Source organism: Typha latifolia, chromosome 7 (genome assembly GCF_019914945.1).
Source record: "Typha latifolia isolate L0001 chromosome 7, TyphaL0001v2, whole genome shotgun sequence".
NCBI lineage: Eukaryota > Viridiplantae > Streptophyta > Magnoliopsida > Poales > Typhaceae > Typha > Typha latifolia.
Window position 1 is genome coordinate 13,029,470 of NC_133092.1, and position 27,887 is coordinate 13,057,356.

General features: G+C 36.4%; 5 protein-coding genes across 5 annotated transcripts; 2 read left to right on the forward strand and 3 right to left on the reverse strand.

Moving 5' to 3' along the window:
- Positions 1–1,143: 1,143 nt before the first annotated feature.
- LOC140792745 (uncharacterized) lies at positions 1,144–8,913 on the reverse strand. The gene is made up of 13 exons (XM_073143908.1): positions 8,752–8,913; positions 8,397–8,479; positions 7,577–7,634; positions 7,019–7,078; positions 5,626–5,755; positions 4,938–5,164; positions 4,428–4,520; positions 4,287–4,358; positions 4,114–4,146; positions 3,221–3,361; positions 2,848–2,904; positions 1,782–1,871; positions 1,144–1,699 (listed from the first exon to the last, which is right to left on the reverse strand). The coding sequence occupies exons 1-13, from the start codon at positions 8,863–8,865 to the stop codon at positions 1,637–1,639; spliced, it is 1,221 nt and encodes a 406-aa protein (XP_073000009.1). The 5' UTR covers positions 8,866–8,913; the 3' UTR covers positions 1,144–1,636.
- Positions 8,914–9,494: 581 nt separating this feature from the next.
- LOC140792975 (actin-interacting protein 1-2-like) lies at positions 9,495–14,438 on the reverse strand. The gene is made up of 6 exons (XM_073144253.1): positions 13,978–14,438; positions 13,149–13,310; positions 12,156–12,342; positions 11,019–11,444; positions 10,359–10,766; positions 9,495–10,128 (listed from the first exon to the last, which is right to left on the reverse strand). Exons 1-6 carry the CDS (start codon positions 14,367–14,369, stop codon positions 9,874–9,876), a joined length of 1,830 nt encoding a protein of 609 aa, XP_073000354.1. The 5' UTR covers positions 14,370–14,438; the 3' UTR covers positions 9,495–9,873.
- Positions 14,439–14,768: 330 nt separating this feature from the next.
- Positions 14,769–16,739, forward strand: LOC140792446 (uncharacterized). Its single transcript, XM_073143453.1, has 2 exons — positions 14,769–15,050; positions 15,695–16,739. The coding sequence occupies exons 1-2, from the start codon at positions 14,906–14,908 to the stop codon at positions 16,483–16,485; spliced, it is 936 nt and encodes a 311-aa protein (XP_072999554.1). The 5' UTR covers positions 14,769–14,905; the 3' UTR covers positions 16,486–16,739.
- A 3,381-nt stretch (positions 16,740–20,120) lies between these two features.
- LOC140791838 (uncharacterized) lies at positions 20,121–22,379 on the reverse strand. The gene is made up of 3 exons (XM_073142505.1): positions 21,945–22,379; positions 21,762–21,837; positions 20,121–21,331 (listed from the first exon to the last, which is right to left on the reverse strand). The coding sequence occupies exons 1-3, from the start codon at positions 21,981–21,983 to the stop codon at positions 20,232–20,234; spliced, it is 1,215 nt and encodes a 404-aa protein (XP_072998606.1). The 5' UTR covers positions 21,984–22,379; the 3' UTR covers positions 20,121–20,231.
- Positions 22,380–24,795: 2,416 nt separating this feature from the next.
- LOC140791765 (uncharacterized) lies at positions 24,796–27,424 on the forward strand. Its single transcript, XM_073142409.1, has 3 exons — positions 24,796–24,901; positions 26,462–26,928; positions 27,096–27,424. The coding sequence occupies exons 2-3, from the start codon at positions 26,506–26,508 to the stop codon at positions 27,159–27,161; spliced, it is 489 nt and encodes a 162-aa protein (XP_072998510.1). The 5' UTR covers positions 24,796–24,901; positions 26,462–26,505; the 3' UTR covers positions 27,162–27,424.
- Positions 27,425–27,887: the final 463 nt, after the last annotated feature.

The following is a 27,887-nucleotide window of genomic DNA, read 5'->3' on the forward strand; positions in this document are numbered from 1 at the left end:
GTAACTCTCTCTCTCTCTCTCTCTCTCTCTCTCAATATTCCAAAGTGTTTCATATTTTATTACTCTTTGTTTTTATTTATTGGAATAAGAATAAGGTTGATATCCCCCTGAACGGAGAGAATAAAAGAAGTCTACTGGTTGCATGCCATGGGCAACTCTCTTTATTCCAAGATAAGTTCTACAAACGTCCCAAAAATTTGAGTTGAAACTAATATGTGGGGAAATTCGATCGAGTATATTACTGGAGGGTTGGCATCCACACTTCTAAGGTGTATATATATTACTTGGACTTGGACTTGGTCAGAATAGCAACTCTTGAGATACACTGAGCCAGGAAAACCTTTACATTAATGAGAATATAAATATTTCCGTTCCCATATATATGGAAGGAGTCTCATGCACTCAAATGATTCGTTTGCTCATTAGTTTCCACAAACTGGGAAGATTTTTTTCAAACATACACTTGATTTCTTCCTAAAAGCAATCTTATCCTAGTTAGATATTATAGCAAGTGCATACATATTTCTTAAACAACTTGATAAGCAAAGATCACCTTTTGACCTAGTAGAGATGAGACAGCATCCTCATTACCAACTATACGATTTTTATGTCACATTCTGACCAAAGTAGAAGCTTGAGAATAAAGAGTTCATTAGGAGTATTTGAAGGTCATTGTCTGTCTTTCTTTGGAGACATTTCTCTTATTTGAATCGTCAAAAGTACTAAATAGAAAGTGGGCATTGGTAAATGTCACAATTATGGATAGTTATTTATATTGATCAAGTATATGGTCACGAAAAATGGAGGATTGCTGCCACAATTCATAGAGATGCTTAATGGAGACGACCATTTGTTTGTATTGGACATTGGGACTACCATGAAAAGGATAGTGGTGATGTCCGGCTGGATGATAGCAGCCTCAAATAACTTTGAAGATCCATAGTACCTTATCGTCAATTGATCTGCCTCCTGTTCAAATAATAATAATAATGAATTGTATGTGTAGTAATCAGAAGGTGTAGAGAGAATCATTTCAAGTGGCAAAAGTTTACCGCCTCATGTCATTGCTGCAAATCATATCATCAGCTGTCGTAGTTCATGATAATAAACTCCAAAGAATCTATATTGCTTGTGTGGCTCATATTTTGGTAATATCTCTTTTCCATCAAAACCTAAGATGACAACAAAATTTCGGCAAAGTGTAGACAGAACTAGTTGTACAGAAATTACAGGGAGATCAAAATCTGGTCAGTTTCTTCACAATTTGTTTATGATCATAGACGGAGTTTGCAAACCCCAGCACTAACTAGTCAAGACATTTTAAGCTACAAGTGACTGAACACCATGATTTTGATTAGAGTGAGCGTGTCTCATGGAAGCAGCATTGAACTAGACAACCACCCGTTCCAGTAATAGCAACATCAGAGGATACTTGTTTTGTGGAACTCAAGTACTACAGTGAGATGACTCTGAATAAACTTCAGCGCTGATAGACCACAAGCTAGCAATGTGAGAGGATCACTTCAGAGTAAAATTTTGAGGCAGTTTCCAACTTTTAGTGAGTGGTGAAGTAGATTATCAGGATAAGCATTTGCCGGCACAGCATTATCTGGAGAGTTGAATGCCCTTTTAGGAATTATGAATCTGATGAGGCTTCACCGTAATTTGCTTCATTTGAAGGTACAATAACAGGAGAGAACTGCAGTCAGGAGAATATAATATGTTAAGTTATTATAATTAGATACCAAAAGGTACAGTCAATTAGGCAGACAAACATAAACCTCGTCATCTTCTTCAGCAATGAGATTCATTGCATCACTCCGAAGATCCCAGCCAAATGTGGTTCCAACCAGTTCCTTCAATTTTCTTGTCTGCAAAATAAAGAGCAGCCCATTAAACAGAAAAAAGTCTATGTGTAATTAAAGCAACAATTATAGTATTCCAAAATCATTGAAAGTGATCACCAAGGAAGCTAGACACCAAATTATTGGAAGTGATCGCCAAGGGTTTGGATACAGTAAAAGCAAAGCATTGAAAATGTGGGACCACATATTTTTGCTCAAGGTAATGTCATTGACAATGAGTAAAATTTAGTTTGGCTACACTATGCACCACCATCGAGAATATATATTGAACATTTTGTCTAACATCAAAACAAATGGAATTATGCCTTATAGAAGGATATTCAGCCCCTTACACATAGTGGACAAGGGGAATCCTCTTGCAAGTGCTTACCAGGCCATCGATATCTGGCCCCTTTGCAAAGAAAATGAGGATGCTCTCTTTCCTCCCCTACCTCCAGGAAATGGTATATTCACAATATAATCTAAAACTGCAGATATTTGTTCAAGTTGGTCCTATTTCCAAGATTACACCATCCTTAAAAATTACGTGATTCTTTTCTCATTCCTATTAGATTAAATCAACCAAAGCCATGATCACCGAGAAACCTACTACTTTGGAAACTGAAGATATTTGTTCAAATACCGTATTACCAAGTTCACATACTCCTTGGGAAATATATGATCCTTCTCTTTCCTTCTTAAAACAAATTAACAAAAGCCTGTTACCTTAGATCCTCTTCGTGGACGCAATGTAAATTTTTATTAAACAATGAATTTATAAAACATGACAAGCAAAAATATAAAGCATATCTTTGGCTTTAATAAATATAGTCTCATTACTTATTCAGTCTCATATTACTTCAGCAAAAACCAACATTAGTTTAAACTCGAATGGAAGAAGAATTGGATATTGTAGAGGAACAGGAATAATGATTGATATTCTGCAACGAGAAAAACTAAATTAATGGAGCAATATATAGACAAAGTTTTAGCATATTCCAACCCATGACAGAAGATCTCCATCCACAACTGGAGATTCCAACACCAAGGGAAAGAAATCCTGGGGAAAAAAAGGCAATCAAAGGTTAATAGACAGCTTCCTCAATAATATTAAGTAAACCACTTGAACGACAAATACTGAGATTGCAAGTTGTTTGCTAGTAGAATAATGACAAACTATATTGGCAATAACGAAGCTCAAGCACATTTGACTTCTAATAAAGTTATTCACTAATAATTTAATTATCTGTTCCATGTTGTACCATTTTAATCTTTAATTATAAGGTTCTGCACTTCAATCTATTATCAATTATATGGCAAAACCAAATAGTTCTACCTCTCTGCCAAAATATTAAGATCAATGCAAAAAAAATTACCTTGCAAAGGTGGTACAAGAAGATGTCCTTAGATAGCCATGCATCATCCAAGAATACAGAGTTTTCCATACCCTGACCACTGCTGTGCCTTTGACTTTTTTGAAAGCCATGCTTTATATGATAGTAAATCACCTTGATAAACTGTGCAAAGTTATATTACAATCAAATACATGAACAAATGAACAAACAAATATATCATTAAGCTTTGGGGGAAGGGGCGAGGAGCTAGAGAAAACACCCACAGTGAAGACAAGATATAAAAGTTACAATTAAGTCCTATCTATCCTCTATTATTAAAATGTTTTCATTTTTTCCAGCCCTACAAATCTGCAGAATGCTGACATTGATTAGCTTTGTCCATTTGCAAGTGTATAGATGGGTTTGTAGGAGCCATACCTCCAACTTACCTGGTAGTAAGCAAACTCAGCTAATCTAGACCCAAATACTTGTTTGACTTGATGGACGTTTCCTCATTGCTTTAGTGAGTCTTTAGGTTCGATACCTTTCTTACATACTTCGCAACCTACTCACTTGACATCTAGCAACTATCTTCATTCTGTGCACATAAATAAAGTATTTTGTAGAATTTTTATATGGAATTCTACAAATTAGACAAGTGACTTTTTTTCTTTCCAGCTTGTTTTAGACTTTTAGTATATAAGCCAACAAACAAGTGTTACAGATGCTAATAAAGTACCCAATCTCATGCTAAATTACCCACCATGTCTACTTTTCGAGTTCTGCAATATAGGTGTATCACAAAATATAACTCCTTCATCCTTATAGATACAACATATTATATATTCAAAGAAAACAGCAGATGAAATTTTTAAGTATGGGGAAATTTGTCATATAGTTGACAAAGTACAGAATGAAAGCATGTAAAAAGTTACCTTTGTATATAGATGTGTCCTTGTATGAAGAGGCTGCACAAAAAGAGGAAAACAGAAAATGAAAAGAAAAATACATTATAATAATGACAAGTGACATAAGAACCAAATGTTAAAGACTTAAAAAGGTTAGAGGTTTTCGTGATCTCCAACTGAAAAGAAGTAGCAGTACTTACAGCCTCACTGCAGCTAAAAAGAAGGCTAACAAATGCTTTCCACTGTAGAAAAGCCTCAAGTGATTGCCCCATCTGTGTACTAAAAAATGTTAACAAAGCATTACGTAATTTACTAGCCTGGAAAGATGCGAAATTAATTACCATAAATGCTATGAATGCAAATTGGAGCTCTCCCAAAAGAAGATCTTCTGCACCTCCATACTCTTTGATCAAAATGGTTTCCAGCAACTTTGTCTAAACAGGAAAGTAGTCTCCTTATCAGTTGAAACAATTACTCTAAATAAGTAAATTAAATTTGATAAGATAGTTAAATCAGAGGACATATAATGAAAAGAAAAATTGGTCTTTTAGGGCATGCTATTAAATCATGAAAAAGGCAAATTCAAGAAATATCAATTACATAACACAAGTTCAACTTTTTATGAAAAAAAACATAATAAATCTTTTTTTTTCAAAAAAAGAGAAAGAAAACAGAAAAAGAAAAGGTGCACTAAGGTTGATGATGATGTAAAGGAGCACATATAACTTCAAAGTAGAATAGATGGTTTTGCAAATCACATTGTTGCTATTCTAAGATGATAAAATGATTGCTGAACAAAACCTACAAAATTTCTGTTCTGGTGAAATTCGTATGGACGCAGGAAAGATTACTTTGTCAAGATTCACAGCTGTAAGTTCCTCGCTGGATATGGTACTATGCTTAACAGCATGAGGAATAGTAGTGTAATAGCATCCTCTCCTCTGTGATTCCTTCTTAGCATACTTTGAAAACTTGCTTTCTCTTAACTGCTCCATCAAGCATTTTTCCATGGCTGTTCTAGGAGTTGTATCCATCAATCCAGGCTCATCCATTATCGTGATTTCTCCTCCAACAGGTTCTGAAATCATGACTGGTTAGCATTCTCAATAATATTTGGAAGAAAATTGCAAACAACATTTTCGTGTTTCTCCAAAATAACCAACACAAAGAAAGGAAAGGAAAATCAATCCAATGTGATAAAAAATTACAGTATGGTTTTACTGTATAAACTCAAAAGTACAAAATTTTGGCATGTTCTATATGAGCACTCCCCAAGATAGTTAATTAGTTAAATGTCTTTGCAGATCTCTATAGTGATTCTTTGTAGCTCTTACATGAGAATAACAGCTAAATTGCTACAGCAAGCAAGTGTTTTATCTCATTTTTTTTGTTTTAACATAATGGCACTCATTATATGTAATGCTCCATACTACATCTATCTAGACCTACATTCTTTGCAAGCCATATTACATCTATTCTTTCCTTTTATCAAGCTAATCAATGACAGGACAAAAGTGACATTCAGCATATATCACATACCAACTCGTTCAATGATACTTTGTGATATATAATTAGAAAGCTGCTTCCACTCTCCACAGTGGTCTAAACCGTAGGGTCCAAGTTGATGATCGAACTCCAACTGTTTAACTGCTTCAGAATACCTGCCTTCCTGTGAAGAAACTCATTTCAGTATCACATGATAATAGATAACAGAACACAGATTTAGATGCCCTACATCTTGAATTACATGGAGCAAATTTCTGAATTTATGCACCAATAATATGATAAGGTATTCTTTTAACAGCAACAATAATGCAAGATCCATTCAACAAGTCCAGATAGTATCTCGTTATGTACATAATATCATGTCATTTTGTGAAGTAAACTTTATGGTTTAGCATGTTGACATGTTCAGTAGATAGATTTGTTTAACCTGCTTAAACAGCGAGTGACCCACTGTTGACTAGAGACATGCACTATATAGTCTACAAGAGGATAAAACAAACAGGATTATGATTATTTGAACTACTTGATCATTGAGTTCAACAGGAAGCATCAGAAGCTATGAATAATTAGTAAAACTTGTTTCACAAGAACTATTAAAGATAGCAAGCAAATGACAACCAATTGCTGATGCCAAAGTGACAATCCTGAAGCTCCATTAACTATCCGATTATCAATCTTAGTTATGAATTGTCATCTCATGCATCCCAATGTGCACCTAGAAATTATACAATTGAATGGGACTGTGTACATAAGATGACCACTAAGATATGGCGTGTGCTTGATGGCCAACAAGCATGCCCCATTCTACGGCAAGTAATTATATGCTTTGAGATATGGATTAGCAGAATCTATATTGAGCAGAACTGAAATTTATCATGATCATAGTAACATTGTATGATATGGAGCAGATCTTTATTGACATTCAAGGACATGAACCGTATGTTAATGTGCCAGTGTTTACAGCTGGCAGCAAGGCCTTACAATTCATTACTATGGATAATATGCTAGATGGCCAATATTGGTAAGGCGCAATGAACGCTCATCTAAGAATCTCTACTAACTCGGGATTCCCTTAGTCCAGTGATACAGGGGAATCTCTCATGATGACCAACATGTCTTCGTGCTGATTCCGTATTGGGCGCCCGAAACCCACTAAATTAAGTCAGAGGCCTAAAATGATAGATATATATCATTTTAAGAGTCATTCTATATAGATATAGCATTTTGGTGCTAGATCTATGATAAATACTCTTTAAATTATCAGAATCAAAAGAAAATTTTGATTTGTAGGTACAAATTATGTAATGGCAAATTCATAGACACAAAACACTAGTAACCGTAAGCAAATAGTTAAATAATGACCACGAAATGCATCATGTCATTAGAACATGTACAAATAATAATAAAAGTTGATACTAGATCAAACCTCATCTTCTGCTAATCTGACCAGTCTTTCGTCTTCCTTATGCCACCTACGAACCACTACCTGAAGAATCGTTTGAATGACTTATCATGAACACATTTTGTACTTTGCTATTTATTAGAAGGGTGAATTTTGTAGGATAAATGATATGTTATGCCCTCCTCCAATATTTTAAGCAAATAAGTAGATTTTAGGTAGTCTATACGTGACATCGAAATTATACAGTTTATCTAATCTTAATGCCTCGATATTCTGCATTCTAAATCTTTCTCGTGAGGATATGCATAAACCAGCAAACTTGTAGTGTTATACAATAGAAGTATGGAAAAGAGGTGGCTGACGGACTAGCTGCAAGAATACATCAATTTACAAATTAAGATTATAAAAGGTTGATTATTGAAGTTACTTACAGCATAAGACCACAAGAGTTAAATAGGTCTTCCAATTTGTTCATCTCAAAGACTACAAGTTCTATCGCCCAGTAGACAAATTAGCAAGTATGCTGTGGAAATATTTTCAAAAAAGCTCATATCTTTGAGCTAGAAAGGTTACTCTAAATACCTGATTTGGGTGAGTAATAAGAAAAAAGCCAACTGTTGGTGCGAATTCATTTCTGTCCCTGTAAATGTAGTTGGAAATTAAGCACTAGATCTGCAATTGCAAATACTTTGAGACAATAAAAACAGAAGCATTCATATAGGCTTAATCCCTTAACTAATCCTACATCACCATTTTTTTTCACATGAAGATAGCACATTATTTCATAATGAGCTATAAAGCCAATTCTCTTCAAATGCATTCTGCTTATGTTTATAACATTATTTGTCAGAGACGAGCCTTGCATGGCACCAGGCAGCCCACAAGAAGTTTTGCAAACTAAGAGTCATATTACAAAAGTAGAAGAAAATCATGAAGCTTTAAATCCAACTACTCACAAATTGCAATATATATTAACCTATATACTTATATATTATCAAGATCCTTGTCCTTCAGAAAACAGTTCTCCAAACATGACACCTTTCTAACCTTTTTGACACTTGAGGCTACAGTCAATGTTATTGGAAAGTAACCTTAATTACCTGAAAAACTGAAAAGAGATCAGTGCAGGAAGGAATTTAGTATAGTAGTGGTAAATGGCATCACAGAAACGATTTTACAGTGGAGAAGAGCTTTAAAAAGGTTCAGACAAAGATTTGGCACATCCCGAACTAGTAATTTTGTCTACGTTTATATTTCATAGTATGCTCTCTAATAGTAGAAACTAGAAAGAACTGACAAGATGAGAAGCTCTCAATGAACAATTATCAAAAAAATATTATACTTATTTGAAGAGAAAAAGAAAAACCAATTGTGAAACAAACAGTTATGAGTTCTAACTTACTTGTTTGAGGAGTTATAATAAACAAAATGGGGACCGGGCGGGATCATTTTTATACCCTTAAAGTTCGGCCCCACAGAGAACATCTGCAAGAACATGAGATAATAATAAACATAATAATTTCCAAACATTAAAGATAACAAAACCAACAAGGGCTACTTGTATTCTCTTCATATCCCACATTAGTGTCGCTTCTTCATACAATCTTGCGAGAATTGACATTAGACGAGGATAAAGATTAAAACTTTATCCATCAACCTTCCGAGAAACGAAAATTTAAACAACCAGCGAGACATAACATTCGAGAATCGCGTAGAGGGGAAAAGAGAAGAGGAACGGTGGGGTGGATTAGGGATACCTGGGTGTCGATACCGACGAGGGTGAACTGGGGGACATCGAGGAGGAGAAGGGTGGAGCCCTTCCTCACGAGCTCGAGGGCGGTGTCGGGATCCATCCCACGCCCAGAAGTCATTACACGCACTTCGTCCTCTTCACTTTCTTCTTATATTGACGAAACGAAGGGAAGGTGCGAGAAAGATGGTAGTTGTAGTAACCTATTGCTGCCGATCCCCTGAAAACCCCTGGCTGCAGGAATTTCCAATAGACTAAGATCATTTGAGTCGATTACCCCAGCGGTATACTGATATAATATATAGCTCAAAAATAAAGGGGAAAAAAACAGTTGAAAATATTTTACCCCTAAGTATTTTAGACTAAAATTACTTCACCTCATAGATTTTATTTTGTATTACTATGTAGTGCACTCTTGACTAAATTATAACTATTAAATTTTTAATCCAGAATTAATAATATTTGGATACATATCAATGTAACAAAAAATTAAAGTTATTTAAGTTATTTTTTCGTTTCTATTAACTGTGTTTATAAATATAGTGCAGTGACACAAAATGACAAAATAAAGTTTAAAAAGTAGATTGTTTTCTTTAGGAATAATCCAAAACACAGGGCTCCAAATGTGATCCTAAGCCAACGGGCTTTCTCCAAAACCAAGAATTAGAATGTGGACCATAAATCATGATAAAGTGTAGGGTGTGGAGTAATTTCGCTAAAAGAGAAAGATTTGAAATGCTACAGAGCATATGTAATGCAACAAATAAAGCATTTCTTTTCTCAGGAAAAGATCAACTGAGATAGTAGTTTCACTACGAAAGACGACTTATGTGGATCAACAAATCTCACAACCAGTTCTGAAATCTCCACGGAGATCACATACTTCCCCTCAAACAAACAAAACCCATGAAAACATCCTACATATAAGCTGTAACACTTTCATGTGGCCCAATAGATTTCTTAACTTTCATGTGGTCAACGCACTAATCACACTGTTATCCATCCAGCCACTAGATTTCGCTTCAACTAGTAAAAAGTTGATCAGCAAAACTGATAGCAAAAGACTAAATAAGCAAACTGCTTATTGTTGCTGTTAACTTGAATTGCACTTCTTTAAAACAAAGGGCCGTTATTGCACTAATCTCCACACCCGAACACATGCATCTTCGCCAGCACTAACCAAAGAGTTGTCGTCGACAAAAGCTAATCCATAAACGCCTCCTAAGTGAGCTCCTTTAATTGTGATTCGGCTGGACGCAGGCTTGTCGAGTTCATACACAATCACACAAGTATCCAAGGAGCCTGTTGCTATCAAACGGCTGTCCGGAGACCAGGCAAGGCAGTTTATTCGAGCAGTGTGATACAACATATTCTTTAACTTCACCTGTAAATATAAAAATGTCAAACTTTCTGAAACTATATCCAGAACGCAAATTATTTAAGAAATAGAGTAAAATAGCTCAGAATATTAAAAAAAGTACCTAAAATCTTGCAACGTACTTCCTGCTTGAAAGCATATATTAATTGACCAAAAGGAACAAAACTATGATGATTGATGACAGCGTATTCTTTAAGATGCACAATGTAAGTTCATTATAAGGGGTGAAAGTTTACCTCCTTAGTTACACGATCCCATACGACAGCTTCACGATTGGCATCTGCTGAAGCAAACAGGGAAGCGTCTGGAGAGTAACATATAACAGTAATAGCACCTCGGTGCTTCTCAAGGACTGTTTCTTCCACAAGTGTGTCCCCATTAATTGAATATATATGCAGTTTTCCATCTTGACCACCAATAATAGCCTCACTTCCATCAGGAGAAATAGCTGATGCGGTGACAGTATAAGCCAGTTTGATTGTTGAAGCTACTTTTGGGCCCTGCAGCATGACAACTCCAGAGTCCGTAGAAATTAAGGCGAGTTCAGGGGTCTGAACTGCAAGGTTCAAATCTTTTGGCTGAGATCCAACATCAACAGATGCAGCATCTCCGCACTGATCTCCACTTATAGGAACTCTCCAAACCTACAATTGAAAAGAAAAATCAGTGACAAGAGAAAGATACAAAATGTTCCACAGGTTCTTTGGTACATGTGACTGCTAACTGCAGCTGGTTATCAGTATTTTCCAGTATTAAGGATTAACTTGCTAAAGTTGCAGCAAAGTGGTAAGGACAAGTTACAATAACATTCAGAAAAATAACATGTTAACAATGCTAAAATCATAACTGGCAAAGTAGTCGAGAGAAAATGGAACAATCAGAATTGCATCACACACCTTATTGTCAAAGCCTGATGTGACAAGTTCTCCTTCAACTGCAGCAAAGCATTTAATCTGAGTGTTATCCTTTCGCATCATCCTGCCAGCATAACCCAAGCCTGGTATCCACTTTATAATAACACCATCATAGCTGCTAGATAATATGGTTTTCTGCCCACTTTGAAGAAAACAAGACAAAGCACTGATGCTCTTCATATGTCCAGAAAATGTTACAGGTGTTTTATCTGGATCACTTGCCGAAAACAAGTTAAACGCACCACCAAGAGAAACTGTGACAAGATGATCATTCAGCCAGAGGCAACCAACGAGCATGTCATCTAAACCCCCTGAGCCAGGAGGAACCAAAGTTTTCTTCACATTCCCACTTCCATCCTCCATAATATCCCATATTTTTGCAGTTTTATCAGCTGACACTGTGAAGACCTAAGGTGACATATAATATGAGATGAGACTCAAATAAGATGTTTACACAAATGAAATGCACCAAAGACTGAAATCATGCATGATTAAGGCAAGAATAAGTATGAGCTAAATATGAGATAATAAGATATTAACATTCCCAAGTGCAAAACTAATGTTTGTTGTGATATAAGAATAAGAAACTACCTACGTCACTTTAACTATATAGTCATGCACTAGCATAGCAAGTCTGGGATTCTAGCACATTTGCTTCACTTGACATAATGTTTGAGTAGCATCACTGAGATGATACCAAAAAGTATGATACACTTGAAATCTACTCCTTGATGGCATGCTTAGCTACAAATTATACATAGTCAAGGACATTTTAGATCGATATTGAGATTGAGATGAAGACACCGTATCTTTTTGGTTTCCACTCGAAAAGGTGGTTTACATTTTACAAGGCTTAGAAATCAAATTTGATTCACAAGAAAATCAACAGAATGCAAGATATTTTTCAAATCTAAAAGACTTATTTAAAGTTGTTAGCACTTACACACCTGAAATAGTATTATCTGACAATTAAATATGAGTAGGCAAGAACTTAAAAGAAAATGATTCACCATGAGATGCCAAATTTTCAGAAGAAGACAGATTGTTGGTTTGAAATCCAGAAGCAAAACACATTGAATTTCTGTATTGAAAAAGATTACTGAAGGGATAAGTAGTCACTTGTTTGCTATCGGCACTCCAGCTAACAGCATATATGCTTCCTTTATGCCCATCTTCACTAGACAACTCTCCTATTTTTTCTCCAGTTTTTCCATCATACATTATGCCTTTTCGGTCTGAGCTCACACTAATGAACTTATGCCCATCAGGAGAAAAACGTACACAATTAGCAAAGTTTGAGTGGTCCCTGCAGTTTCAAGGATGCATGTCGATTAATAATAATTAAAAGGATGCATGTCCTCTAATGAAGTGTACGTACTGTTCCATATAGTAATTGGAATAATCCACATGTTGCAAATCATATGTGTAAGAATTAGAAAGCAAAATGAAGGGCTTTTGCCGATACTATAACCAAGTTAAATATTAGTAAAAGTTGAAGGGAGAATCTTCAAGACTCAAAAGACAAGGAATTAAACTAGTTACACTGAAATTTAGGAACAACCATCAGGAACTTATTCGTGAAGGAGAGAAATCCAGTGAAGTAAACAACTTCAGATAATGTTTATGGTTCTTTACTGACATGTTGTAAAGCTTGATGGCCCACCTAAACTCCTAAACGTTAGATACTTCAGTATTACTCTGCTGGCTTCATGCAATGATAATGAACATGAAAACCAATCGATACTGAATTAAAGGAACATCAAACAGCAGCAATATACAGTAACTGGAGCAGCATTCCATTTTAACACTCATCAAACTTTCATGATCAGGTTGCATCATATAACTGTTGCACGCACTTGACAGTTGAGAAAAGTGACAATGTAACAATAGGCATAGAACATCAAAGAAGACATTATGGAATTACAAATTAATTTTTCCAATGAATATGCATCAGAACTGTGAAATGAATCCAGATATCAATGATCCAATGGAGAAAATAAAAGTATCGAGAAACATGTGTAACAATACTCAAGAACAAATAAGAAAACAGGAAAAGAAAAAGGAACAGGATCTGACAGTCACATTGCATAGCTTGTTGTAAGTCGTAATAACCTGTGTGAGAGCTTGAACTTAAATGGCGGTCCTTCATAGAAATTCACAAGGAAATCTTCACCACATGTGACAATGCGAAATGGTCTTGTTGGCTTAAAAGCACAACTTAATACCCTCCTTGAATGGCCATCAAACTCACCGACATTAGTGCCTGAATCCCACCTGCAAGATATAAAGGCTTCAGTATCAGCACGTCAGAAAAATAAGGGGCCATTTTGTTTTCATGTATTTCTAGATACTGCATCTGTAGTTAAATTTTTAAATAGAGAAAACAATGTGAGTGAAACTTAGATCCTTCCCTATTTTCTTCTCAATAAAAGTTGAGATATAGTGTCTTGACACCCATAATCTGAGTGGATGTCCAGACACTGCATATACCAAGCTTGGCACTTGACAAAGCTACATAATGGCACTTACAGAATAAAACTGATTTTCATAGCACACTTAAGATGCCCCTAAGTGGACCAGAACCATAAATGAGTAGAGTATCTTTTGATGCAAAATTATAAAAAGTTTATAATATGTAATGTCGAAAACTATCATATTAGATTATAGTAAATATATCCAGAATATAACAGATCATATAACTACTATAAAGAAGAAGAAAAAACCAACCAAATCTTTAATCCCAACTATTTATTTGAGGTCAGTTATTATGGGTCCTTTCCCTTATAAATGCAAACATAAATATTTGTCAAAATATCTACCAACAGAAGAAACGAAAAGTTAAGAGCAATCATAGAATAACTACATCTATTCAATCAAGCCAATTCTAGAACCAAAGATGTCAAATAAATCAATCAAGAGAGACCAAAGCGATCCAGCTCACATGAATGCTCTCACAAGAGATTTCCCCTTCCCGTCCCCCGACGCCACGATCCTTAACCCATCGGGCGACCATTGGAGGTCGTCGATCCGGCCGGAGAGCACCCGGAACTCATTCTTGAGCGCGCGATCGCCGTGCACTCCCCAGATCCGCACGGTTCCCGAGGAGTCACCGGAGGCGACCCACTCGCCGTTGGGGGAGAAGCGGGCCACCGTAGCCGGGTATGCATGCTCCCCGTACACTGACGCCTCGAGATTCGCGTCAAGGCGGCGGATGATCACCGAACGCCCGTTGCAGTAGGCGATCGAGTTGGACCGGGGGTCGCCGGAGATAAGAATCCCGCGGCCGCGCTCCGTGGTTGGCGAGCACGCGTACGTCTCCGAGAGCTGCGCCATTAGAATCTCTAGGGAGAGAAAGGAAGAGGTAGAGAGTGGGAGGAGGCGGAGGAGGAGAATTACAGTTATTGAGTGGGAAAAAGGAGGAAAAAGGGATTGGATAGATGGAGGGGATTACGGTGAAACGTGCTTCTAGGATGGAGAAGAAGGAGATTTAGACACGTGGCGAGGGATAGATTGTGGACCAAGGCACAGTCATTGCTGGTTCTTTTCTTTTTGGCGTTTTCCTTCTTTTTATTTATTTTTTCTATAACTCTCTTTTCTTTTTCAAAATTATTTGTAAACATTCTTTTTTTTTATTTGTGATTATTTTAACATTTCAATTGGGAATCCAATTGGTTCCACAAATTAGCTTACTTGGAATAATATATATTCCAATGTTAGCGATGGGCCCGATAAGCCCATAGACTTATCCAAGGTCCAATTATCTCCAGCCCATCCTTTTTTACAGGGTCTCTTCGACCGCCGCTTCCCTCTTCTTTTTCTTCCCTCTTCTCCTCTTCCCCGATTCCCTACTTGATGGGAGAACACAGTGGATGGAAATGGCTCGAGCTTTTGGTCGATATCTAACCATGTTCCATTCCCTTCTTGCCATTCGGCCTCGTTTGATTCCATTGGCGTCGGCGATTGGGCACTGTGGAGGAAGAAGCAGTGGGGCGTACTTGGTTCCTATCTTCCAAGGTATACGTCCTCTTTCTCTTAGTTGTAATGATTCAGGTTGAAGCTTTTATAGGCGAGGAAGAATACCCACTTTTTGTTAAGTCGATTGGCGTGAATCTATGTGTTCGATTTTTAGCTTTTGTATGTGAACTGTGCTAAGTTATGTAGGGGTGACATGGTGTTGAAGTAAAATCCTATATGATTTGATCACAAGTTTTTGAAATCGTTAGCTGAGGAAAGTGTCCATGGTGGTTTTGCAATTTGTCAACTGGAGAAAAGATTTCTTAGGACTTGGAAAGAGTAATATCTTGATATGTGGGACTATTTTTTCTTTTGATTTGTGAGTCTAATCAGCGACTTCTCCAAACAAATGTAACAACCATGTGCTTCATCAAATAGCAATCTGTATTATAGTATAACATGTTCGAGTGTTTTGTTTTACTGTGACCATATTGAATATAGATGAGTTGTTATTCGACAACTCTTATGCAACATTTCTTTGAATATGTTTGGAAAAAAAGTTTTTACACCTTGAGATTTACATAGTCTACTGGCTGCAGCAGGGCCGGAAGTTCATTTTATTTATGGTATCCTGTTCTTTTAGTAGCACAAAGTGCTGATTTTTCTTTCTTAAGTGTTCAATTTCTATTCTTCTTGTTCTCCAGGATCACGATCCTATGCTCGTGAACGCTCAGATTATGACTTGTTTGGTAAGGGAAGACCTGGTGATCAGGAGTTTAGAGAAGCCTGGGCAGAAAAAGTAGATGAGGAGGACTGCTTATGGACTGGAAGCGAAACGGAGGAAGAAGATGATAGTGACAAGGACACAGATTTGCAAAAGGAGATTAAGAAAGCGAAAAGGCAGGCAAAGGAACATGCCAAACTTATTGATGCTGATGACAGCGATGAGTTGAGGAGTATATTGTCTGAGAGTGATGAAGAGGTAACTCTGTGGAGTGGTAGTGAATGTGATGATGATGATGATATTCCTACTGATGCACACCCTCATAAGCGTAGTGATCCATACATAGACAAGTTGTTTGAATTTGAGGAAGCACCTAAATATCGCACAATCACAGAGTTGTTGAAAGCTGAAAAAGAACCTCCAGAGCTGTCTCCAGGAAAGCAAGCTAGAAAGCTTGCAGTAGAAAATGCTTTGAAGAAGTTGAAGAAAGGGCCCGATGGGCGTTATATAAATGTGTTTGAAGTTATGACCGATCTTGATATTTTGATTGGTGCTTTTGAGAATATTGTTTCAGGACCAGAGTACGCAGAGCTACGTGAGGGTGGACCAAAAAAACTCAACATACAGTTCTTTAAGGATATACAAGCACGAATGAGGGATCCAAATTTCAAATTTACCCCTGAGCTAAAGTTAAAGCCAAAGAGCAAACTAGTGCCAAGAAAAAAGTGGCAGAAAGCAAAATCTAGACGGAGGAAAAATGAGAGGCGTTGATAGGAGGTAACAAATTTTCTATCCCTCCTGTTCAAGGTAGGTATAAGTCTGATCTAAGATGTTACTTGTCACGGCATAATCGCTATGAGATTCCATGTATTAGAAAAAAAAAACAGAGGAAACTTTTCATTTTTCAGCTTTTTAGCAAGGAGATTTCTTGCTCTGTTTATTGTTTATACTTTATAGATCCAAATGTATCAATTTTGTATGATAAGTTAAACCATTCTTCCAGAATAATAGAAGTGTTTGTTTTATCTCTTGGGAAGGCAATGATCTCCTACTAACTTGTGAAGTGTCTCAAACTGTTTACTGAATAAATTTACTTCTACTATTTGTCCATATCAAGCTTTACTTCTTTTTTTCATTTTTGCTTCGTCCTTCCTTTTCATCCATTCTTCTTGATGACAGATGATAGAATAAAGTTTGTGATATATCGATTACTTCCAATCCTTCTCGGAAGATATTCTCACAAAGTTTGCAATACATTTGTAGAATCTCTGGCATCATCTATTAATTCGACACTTTTGCTCGTTGGTTTACTTATAATTTTTCTACATGTTCTTAAATAAACTGCATCTTAAGTTTTCATATTTGGCTTAGTTGGATATGTACTCTTCTTATCTATATGTGATGAATTTTTAAAAGAACTTTAACAACTTATAGAGAAACAATATTATCAGTGTCTAGTTGTACTGGAATTCTTAATCTTCTTCTACTATATGGTCAAGCTATTGAAGAAGTTGTGTGTGGAAACATTAGAAACGCATGTAAATGAGCAAAATTTAGGGAGACCCAAAGAAGACATTTCTTTTTTTTTTGGTGAAAGAATGAGAGAAGCTCCTTTATCTTGTTTTTATCTTCTTCTTCTGTTGTTGTAGTTCTTTCTCTTAATAAAAGCATCGGCATCAAAAAAGAAGTAGAATATTGTATCATATACTTTCAGCAGACTAGATTTGGTGTGGCAAGATGGTCATAGACTCATAGTGACTAGAGACACAATTTTCAGATAGAATTGAAGATGTCAGTTCTTAGGTCTTGTTTGCTTTAAAAACCCCTCCTGAACTGGTTCAGGGATTCCTAAGTTGGTTCGGTAATCAAATAGTTTTTATTTTTTTTTATATCTAATCAAGTTTACTCTTTAAAAAATTAAAACTAAGAAATGAGATTAATTAGTCGAGTTCGGGGCTTAGTCGCCTCAAACAGCCTTAAGAAATATCTGAATATCTGAAGCATGTGGTGAATTAGGGATGCTATCTGTTTGTTGGAGTAGATTTATAGAGCCTCGCCTCTTCAATGGATCTAGTAGTGAAAATTCTGTCTTGGAGAGCAACTTTTTTATGATGAGGCATTATAATAGAAATAGGAAAGGTCGATAGAAAATTTTGGTTTTACACTTATACTTGGGTCAGTAGTTTCTTCAGGTGAACTCAGTTGTTAAACCCTTCAACCCTGGTTGGTACATCTATCATATATACAATCAATCATATGTTTAATTATTTATACTTGTCCTCAATATATTGAGAAAGAAAAAAATGACAAGAACATGAAGTGCATGCAAGAGAATGTATGTTAAACCCTTCAGTTCCATCTATTTCCTTTTTTCATTATTTTTCATATCGCTGCTTCTGTTTTAATTTTATTGAGGAATTCTCTTTTTGACGCATTTTCAAATCGTCCTTTTTTGTATATTTGCAGAAAGACCACATTTTATTCATAAGGAACATTCTATGTGAATGCCTTTGTGTTTTATAAATGTGTAAAAGGGAGATAAAGGCAAAATATATTGTTGATGTTTCTTATAAACTGCCAGAAGGGGCTTTTCTCCAGATAAGGCAAAATAATACTTTTTGCATCTAAAATATTGGGGACCTATTTGTCCTAAGCTCGGGTTGGCGATAGCCATATGTTAGATCTTTATGTTGTGGAATCCGGGGTGTGCTGTCAAATTAGTACCTGATTGGGGGTCACCAAACATTGTTTGCTTTGTCTTTAGGAAGGAAGAAGGAAGTTTCATCTGTATCACGGAAGGAGCCTGCCTGTGCTTTCATGTTGTCACACTCAGAATGGCACTATATTATATTCAAAATGCTTAGTACCATAAGATTCTCTAGCTAAGGTTCTTATCTGGAAGCTTTTCTTCTGTATGATGCCTTTTCATGTTTCAGTTATTCATGTCTCTTTTATGGTTAATATACAAGTGTTCTTGGTAGGAGCCAGATAGCATCTTCTATAAAGAAATATGAACTACCTATCCTATTTATAAGTATCCTTTTGAATAAATCTCCACAGTCCATCCACATTACACTCGTAGTAGATAATTTTTTCTCCTTTTGGATTTAGTTTAAAGATTGCCCATCAATGATTAGTGGGAGGGTGAAGTTTGCGATGTTCTTTAGTATGAGAGTTAGTCTCTCCATGTCGATCAACATGCACTGTGTCGAGTATTTTTAGCTGCTAGGTTACTAGTAAATTAGATAGATTTGTTACAGAGGTGGCTATTTTGTTCAGAAATAAGTTCAGGAAAGACCTGGTGAGCTTATCTGTTCTGTTATAAGCACTAAACACTGCTATATTTCATGTCTGCAAGTCAAAAGGCATGGGTCTGGTCTTCAATGTCCTAAAATTTCCAGAATATTTTCTGTTTCACACCCATCCTGCCATCATTCTCTTGTACTAAAAGCAAGTGACAACACCCTCTAATGATACAGAGCCACAGAGGCTGGCAACCAAAGTCTAAAGAAGATCTTTTGTGCTTTGGTTTACTATGCTTATCTTTACATTGTCTCAGCTAAATTCCAGCTTTTGTCCAGTGTTTCCTGTGTAATTGGTCCCCATGGTCTCCTACCTCCTTGAGTTGGGCTTGTGCTATGTGGGTATCACATGGATGTTGGTGCTTGGTAATTTCTTACCCCTTGGATGGCTTTGCTTGGTAATTTCTTACCCCTTGGATGGCTTTCAAGAGAACTCTCTCTCTCTCTCTCTCTCTCTCTCTCTCTCTCTATAGGGAAAAGAAAATTTTGGAGTTTAGCATCATTTTCACTTATTATGAAATTACTCAAAAATGATCAGAAATGACCATGCCTTGTCAATTGCCAGTACCTGGTATACTTTTAACTCTGGATCTGAAGCATGCCTGCGAGTTGACCATCTTTATGTCATAGAAGATTTTAAAAATATATAATTGCTGCAGGTCTGCATGCTGCTTCCTCTTTTTAAACTTTTATTTGTTTAAAACACGATGTAGATTATCATTACCCATTATGAAAATAAGTTCCCTTATGCTTGTCATTTCCTCTCTCTATAACTCTCTGGGGTATTGTGATAGTGTTTGATGGGGAATAAATATATGAAACTTCTTGGCCAAATTCACTAATTATATATTACTCACATGGGGTTGTTGTCTGCAACCCTCCCTGTTCATGAATCATGATCTTCCTTGGGACAAAAAAATTTGCCAGTACATGCAGTAACCCAATGTTGACCAACTTTAGTGGATCATGCATCTATAAGTGCTAATGTATTCCATCTCACTTGTTAAAAATCAAGTGGGAATAGTAATTCGGGCTTATAGAAGTCCACAAGCACAAACTCCTAACACTAAAAAGCAGAACCAGTCAATGCTAACAAAGACAGTGTAAAGCACAAGATAGTAGTGTTACATTATAATATTCATTAGCTCCAAATTCATAGAAAACCATAAGAACAACTTGAAAACAAAAGAAGTGAAGGACCAGAGATTAAAACTTTTACATCACCACACAACTGTTTGTGTTCTCATCACTGAAAAGATGTGCACCATAATCACTGTTTTCTGACTGGTTGTTGGAGTAGTAGGGACTTGGATAGCAGTGGTAGTAGCCAGTGTAAGGAGAGATCTGAGGGGATCTGTGATACATCATCTGAGGTTGCATGTATCTGCTGTCATGCATCATCATATTATTGTTGAGCCCCCTCAAGTTATTTATCATGGATGGTGGTGGATGAGCCTGGTAGCCCTGCATGTTCATCATCATGGGGGTCTGATGCTGATGCTGCTGCTGCTGCTGCTGCCCCCCTCCATATCCCCCACCTCCACCATTTGGTGGGAACCCTGTGTAAGCAGGGAAGCCATTCCCTGGAAAGCCCCCGCCATTACCTCCACCAAGCCCATGAAGACCCATCATGCCATTGATGCCATTCACCCTCTTACCATCCCCAGCAATTGGATTACCACCGCCACCAACCAAGTGGGCACCATTGCCCATCTTGCCATTAGTTGCAAAATTAGTGCCCTTCTGATCAGACCCATTTGTGTTCTTCATCTGTTTATTACCATTTTGAATCCCTCCACCCTTCTTGCCAGCTCCATTACTGCCATTTCCACCAGCATTGGCATGGCCTTTGCCATTGGCATTGACATTGCCATTGACATTCTTCTTTGCATTAGCTGCTGCAGCTGCTGCTGCATTCACCTGCTTCATAAAATTGAGCTGATTCATCTTATCATCAAGAAATCGCAACTCCTCATCGTCGTATTCTTCATCATCATCGTCATCATAATCTTCTTCATCTGAACTGATTGAAGGAAGCTTGTTGTTGTGCTGTAACTTGAAGGCTTTGAGGCCTTGCATGAGGCCTTGCTTGCCATTGTCCTTGTTATTCTTGTTGCCATCTTTGTTAGGAGTAGCTGCTTGCTTCTGTTGTTGCTTCTGTTGGTTTGGTTTCTGATTCTGATTGCTGTTCTTCTGGGGCCAGAGCTGTGCATGCTTGCCTGATTTGGTTAGTTTCCTGATCAGGGTCTCAGAGTCTACATTTCCAGTGACTGAGACCCTCTGCTGCTCAATATCTATGCTTATTGAGAACACCCCTGAATAATTTACAAATGAACTTGGAAGTCAGTTCATGATGCTCAAAAAAAAAAAAATTTGAAAGGGAAACTACCACAAGTTTGCAAAGAAAATAAAAGCAATTGAAGGTCTCTGTTTAGATCCATAAAGTCTAGTAGGCTAATTTGGGGGAAATGTTGATATATTACTTTACTTTAAACTAGATTGCTAGCTCTATATTGCAGAGGTAAAGCTTCTAAATCAAGATTCATGTTTAAGTAAACAGTCAAACAAGTATTCATGCAGCTGAGCAAAGTGTTAGCTTTTGGAAATGCAAAGAATGATATCAGAAAGTGAAAGAGGGCATATAAAAGACAGAGAGAGAGAGAGAGAGAAAGAAAATCAAAGAAAAAAAGTAACTAGCATCCATAAAAATATATATTAAAAAGAAAATTTTGCTAGTTTCCTAACCTTCAATTTTTTGGAGTAGCTTCTTCACTTTCAGCTTACACCCATCACAGTGAATATTCACCTTGAGGACATGGGTCTGCAAGAAATTAACCACAGGTGAATACTTCTCTCACATCCTTCTCCATTCTCTCATGCTACATTACAAGATGACAAGAGAGAAGAGGTGAGAGAGAGAGAGAGGACCTGGATCTTGAGGAGCTTAAAGTCATCATCTTTAGTCATTTCCACCACTATTTGCAGTTGCTGTTTGAAAGATCGAAGGGAACAAAGACCAACCTCTCTGTCTCTAGAGAGAAATTTGATTTAGGGAGTTGAGGGGAGAGAGAGAGAGAGAGAGAGAGAGAGTACTTAGAATGGTGGTAAGAAGGGTTGCATGGAAGGCTCCTATCCAGCTTTTAGAGTCTCCCTTGTTCCTCTTTCTCTCCACCTCTCCCTCTATATATCTCACTAAGCACCCACATGAATGAGAGCTCCCCCTGTCCCACTCCAAGCTAGTAAATATATTTCATATACTCACACTTACCTCCTTTTCCTCTTACCACTTAGCACCTAGCAGACAAGCACTTCTTTTTTTATCTCTCTCTCTCTCTAACATTGTCTCTAGAGAGAGAACTTCTCATATCCCAAGTAAAAAAAACATCCTACATAATCCTGCCAAAACTTCGCCTTTTGAAATGCCATCCAACGGTCAAAACAAAACACCATGAGCTGTAAGAGTGTAGAGAGTTGAGAGAGAGAGAGAGAGAGAGAGAGAGAGAGAGAGAGAGAGATTTAATATGAGAAATAGCAAAAACTACTGTGACTTGACATGATCCTGCCACTTAGAGACACTTGGCAGCCTAGAATTAGCAACAATACTCAATACTTTGATAGCTAATAACATCTATTCAACTACTAAGCTACAGTGATTAGTCCTCTTATTTTAGTTCCCTCAAAATTTATACTAATTAATGAAAGATTTGTTCATGATTACATCAACAATCTTAAAGATAGGCAGGTCTCGCCTAAAGGTTTAAAGCTCCATTAGAAGTCCATCCATATGCTTAGAAAGTTTTCCCTTTAGAGACGATACACCTAATAACTTAGCAATAACTACAATGATGAACTCATCATCATCATAGATCATGATCTTTATCCTGAGTATATATTCTTGCCCAAGGCATCTAATTATTAGGACCATTATAAGGTCCTAATAAACTTCTCATATTTCCTGTAGGAAGTTAGCCACCTACCTCTCGACACACGTACAGCCATATTTAAGGGCTTTGTCTTCCATATTTAAGGTTAATACCTTCACATGACTGCCCTACTCTGAATAAATACAAGAGAGCATTTAAGATTCACTCTCCCCTATAGTGCAATTATAACCTACTAATATAATTTATGACTAATGGTAAATAATCTTATTATCGCAATTCCTTTTGCTAGGACATCCTAGATCTAATCATCTTAACTTAGTGATCAAATTCTACTGAGTCCATCTCAGTGATCATAAGCTGATATTTAGTAGAATTTTGATGATTAGTTCTTTCCGTCTAATCTATAGAACCTTATAATATATATATATATATATATATATATATATATAAAATCTACCTAATATTCTTAACATAGAGTAGTAGATGCATGTTCTCTACCAATCCATTGCAATTTTGGATCTCAGGGCATAGAGTACAACAAAGAATGTTAGGTAATTAATTGGGGATTTACTTTTAATTGGAATTACTCAAGTTGGAAGTCCTTTTTCTCCCCCTTATTTCTCTTAGATGTAGTGTTTGACTAATTTAATTTGGTGTATTTACTCAGCCAAGTAAGTGAATTCGTGCTAAGATGTGCTATTTCTTTTTAGTCATTAATATGCACAGATCTGATTCAGATCCAAGAGTCCAAATTCACAAGAATCCAACCAATGGCATGTAAAAATGTCAAGAATAACAAATTTAATATTGTGAGGATCTAGGAGAAAGTAGAATAAATTTCTTCTTTTGACCATTAGCTATGCTGCTATGGTAATGGTACTTACTCAAAGTAGTGCCAATTCATTTCATCTCATAGTCAATTCAACTATGTAGTCTTAATGTCAACTATGTAGCCTTAATGCCACCACTAGTGAAGAAAAGAAGCATCAAGGCCTATTGATTTAAGTGATTTTTTTAATGTATACCCTTCTAAAATCTCTTTATATATATATATATATATATATATATATATATATATATATATATATTCTTTTAAAGTTAATATTTGCATCTAATATTGATCTCTTAAAATATTTTAGATACTTAAAAATTAATACTCTTCTTATTTCTCAAACTTAACTAACTGTTACTTCTTCTTAACAAGTTAATTGACAAAATATATAAATGTCATTATTTTTATTTACATGCATTCATTTTTGCTATGAATATTTATTTTTTTCATGGGTTCTGAGATTATACACACAAGATACGAAATTTATAAAATGTATACATACAAATAAGAAACTTTGAATTGTATATGTTTGAAAAAAATGATCTAATTATGGATGTCAATCAGCCAAACATGAGCGAGATAGATCTTGCTCGTCTTCGGTTCGGAGTTAAATTTATCGAACCTATCACGAGTCAAAATAATGAAAAGAGTTAAAATCCAAGCTTATGTTATAACTTGTTTGGCTTCGCAAACTAATTCAATTGGCTATGGTTAAACTAATAAAATTAATTAAAATTCTAATAAATAGATCTCAATCTCAATTTCAACCATTAGATTTGAAAATGAAGCTCAAGATTTGAATTAAAAATTTTGAATCACTAATTAGAGAAGAATTCACCATGAATACAAGGCCCGTGGCATTCCCATGGGCCCAAGAAGGTAAGCGGGCCAACTATTTGGAGGCCTCGCATATGTTTCAATATGATGTTGGGTAAATCTCGGCCGTCCATTTCTCAGCATAACTAAATCAACGGCCCAACAGACTTTGGATTACACACCTAAAGGACGTATATAAGACGCACACCCATACACGATAAAGTGTTAACTTTCCCTCCAGTCTTGCGTTCGTCGTCTCTTTCTCGTAACTCCCCCTGGAGAGCCGCGAAAGACGAGGAGATCTGAAGCTTCTTAGGGTTCTCTTTACCCTTCCTCCTCCCCCCTTTCCCGAGGTGCGTCTCGATCTTATCGCTTCCTCTTGTTCTGCTCTCTTCTCCGATCCTTTGGAGTTCCGTTTCGTTTTCTCTCGTCGATGTTTGCGATCTCTGAGGGCTTGATCCGATTTCCTTGGAATCCGTAGTGTTGATCGGCTTGGGATTATTGATGGAGAATTGTGCTTGGATATCTCGATGCTATTTTGATTCTAGAAAGAATACTAGTGTTACTTATATGAATTTGGGATTTCTTTTATAAAAAAAAAAAAAAAAAAAATATATATATATATATATATATATATATATATAAAGGTGCTGCTTTCAAAGGTTTTTTTAAAACATTTTCATATATTCTAGTGATTATGTACCGCCCAGGATTGCTAGGGGAATCGATTCGTCTTGTCGATAGTCCTTTTTTTCTTCCGAAGTACTACTATATCTCTGGAGCTATAGATCGAGGATAGCAATAAAGAATCAATCTTGAGTATTTTGACTGAACTTGACAATCGAAGTAATGAATATTACTTCTCCAGCTTGCATTGAGGTCTCATGAAGGTAAAATCATTTAGCTTTTAGGGAATTCCACATTAGATATCCAATAAGGTTGATAATATATAGAGAGACTATTAAACCGTTTTGGTTTGAAATACGTATATATGACGTTTATAGATATAGTAGTATTGTTCACTTCCATTGCTAAGATATGATGTGTTCAAATACATCAAGAAGTAAGAATTGTCGTACCCTCTTGTGATCATGTTTTATTAATTTGTCAATATTCAATTGAGATTTTCTTCTAGCAATAGTAAAGTGTTTAAACAAAATTACACCTCTTTGGCTCACGATGTAACGTTAAGGTTGAGAATTTTCAGTCTTGAAGCATGCTATCCGAGTTGCATTTTGCAATTGAATTGGTTGAACTCTTGGATCAATTTAATATAGATGGAGGATTTAGTGAGATATCTTTTCAGCAAGTAGTATTTAAGATGAGATGCAAGTCAATTATGATTTTGACTAGATAGAAGACACACGCCGATTGATAAGTTTTTATTACCAAGTCTCTTTTGCTAATATTATCAAATTACAGTTAACAATTCTTTTGGCTTTGGTTTTTTTTTAAAGCTTTATTTAACTATTCTGCTATATTACTGTGTCCACATGGTACTTAATGATAAGAAGATTAAAGAGGAACTTGTGGCCTAGTCCTATAAGGAGTCCATCCTTGAGATGTATTCTTTTCAGATAAACTCCTTGCACTATTGTTGATTTGCCTACCCTGAGATTGTTCCCAGCAAATTTTTCTCCCTTGATTCTATGTCACTCTTATATTTTGCCTTGAGAAATCAAGCTTTCAGTGGTTTTTCATACTCAGTCATATCAGCCAAAGGTCTTGGAGTTTCCAAGCATTCAGTGGCTTTTCATCTTGAATTTGGGGAAATTTCTTCCAGAGTTTGTCATTATTCTGAGAAATTAGAACTCTTTTTCTTTTTCTTCTAGAAAGTGTTTCTTTCTTTCTAGAGACAACTTTATTGAAGTATTGTAGTATTCATTTTTTGGGGTTGGTTCTGGATATTATAGATTGGAGCTTCACACAAGTTCAGTAGATTTTGTCAACTGATACAATGATGCAAGGGAAGCCGATTTTGAATCCATATGCCACTCCCTATGTGCCTCTTTCAGAGATCTATCCCAAGAAAAGTTTTGAGACAGGGGAAAAGGTCACAGAGGAAACATTAGATGAATCTGAAAAGAAAGACTTGACCACTGAGAAATCCTCAAAGCATCAGCTCCTGGATTTTGTTTCTGAGGCCTATGAAATACAGAACATGGAGAAACTTGCTTCTAAGTCGTCCCAAAAGGCAGACATTTCCTTCAGCTCTGGCAACACTTCGCAAGATGGAATCAATTTCATTGATGATCAGAACATAATAGTGGAATATCTCTCATCAATGTACCCGGGTGTTTCTGTGGATTTCATAGCTGGACTGTTGAATGCAAACCATTACAATGTGAATGAGACGACTGATATGCTGGAGCAGCTTGAGGTACCAAAACCATGCACCTTTTTTGGTTTAGTTCAGCATAAAATTGTGTCTGAAAAGCATTGAATGCAATGCTTTTTCATGCATTTTCTTTCTTACAATTATCTCTAATTGAAATCCAGAAAAGAAAAGTATTTATCATTATTAACTTACAAGTGGGATACTTGCAGTATGGTGAAGTGTGTGAAGCTTCTGAAACCAGCGGCCATCTGGATCCTTCTGCCCAGAAATTCTAAGTCAGTGGTGGTAATACTGGATGCAATTTGGTCTACCAAATATCTCATCTTGCAGCTTGACCGGCTAATATGACATGGCCTCAAGTCTTGCCTAGAGTTTCACTATATATTAGGCGTTCTCTTTCACCCTGGCAGTGATTCACCAAGCCTTTTCTTCTCTTTTGGTGTGTTTGTTCTGTAATTGTGTAGCTCTTTTCCGGCACTTGTTAAGTGGTTGTACAGTTAACTTGGCCATATATACTTTTTACTTCCCTCTCTTTCACCGTGTCTTAGAGCATTATGCGATTAAAAATGCCTGCTAAATAAAGCTGATAGCATTCGATTTGGATGTAACAGTGAGGTAGTTGGGTCACTCTTTTCCTTCTTTCTGTGAGTTCGTTGAGTGAGAGTTAGTTGAGTCACTCTTTTCCTTCTTTCTGTGAGTTTGTTGAGTGAGAGTTATCCACTACCTCTTTATGCCTGTGGCCCTCACTCTCATTAAAGATAATTAGTCTTGGTGACAGCCTAACTTTCTACCGTCAAAAATTGAAAGAAATTAATTAGGCTTCGTCTGCAGATGGTGATGTGTTGGATTTTTTTGGTTATATCAAACAACCACCCACGATTTTTCTATACATCGTAGAAAAAGCCACTACCTTTCAATGGATTATTTATGTCCTGCTTGCACATAGAATTTCCTATACATCAACATCATTATTTAACACATCCTACACAATAACACTGCTG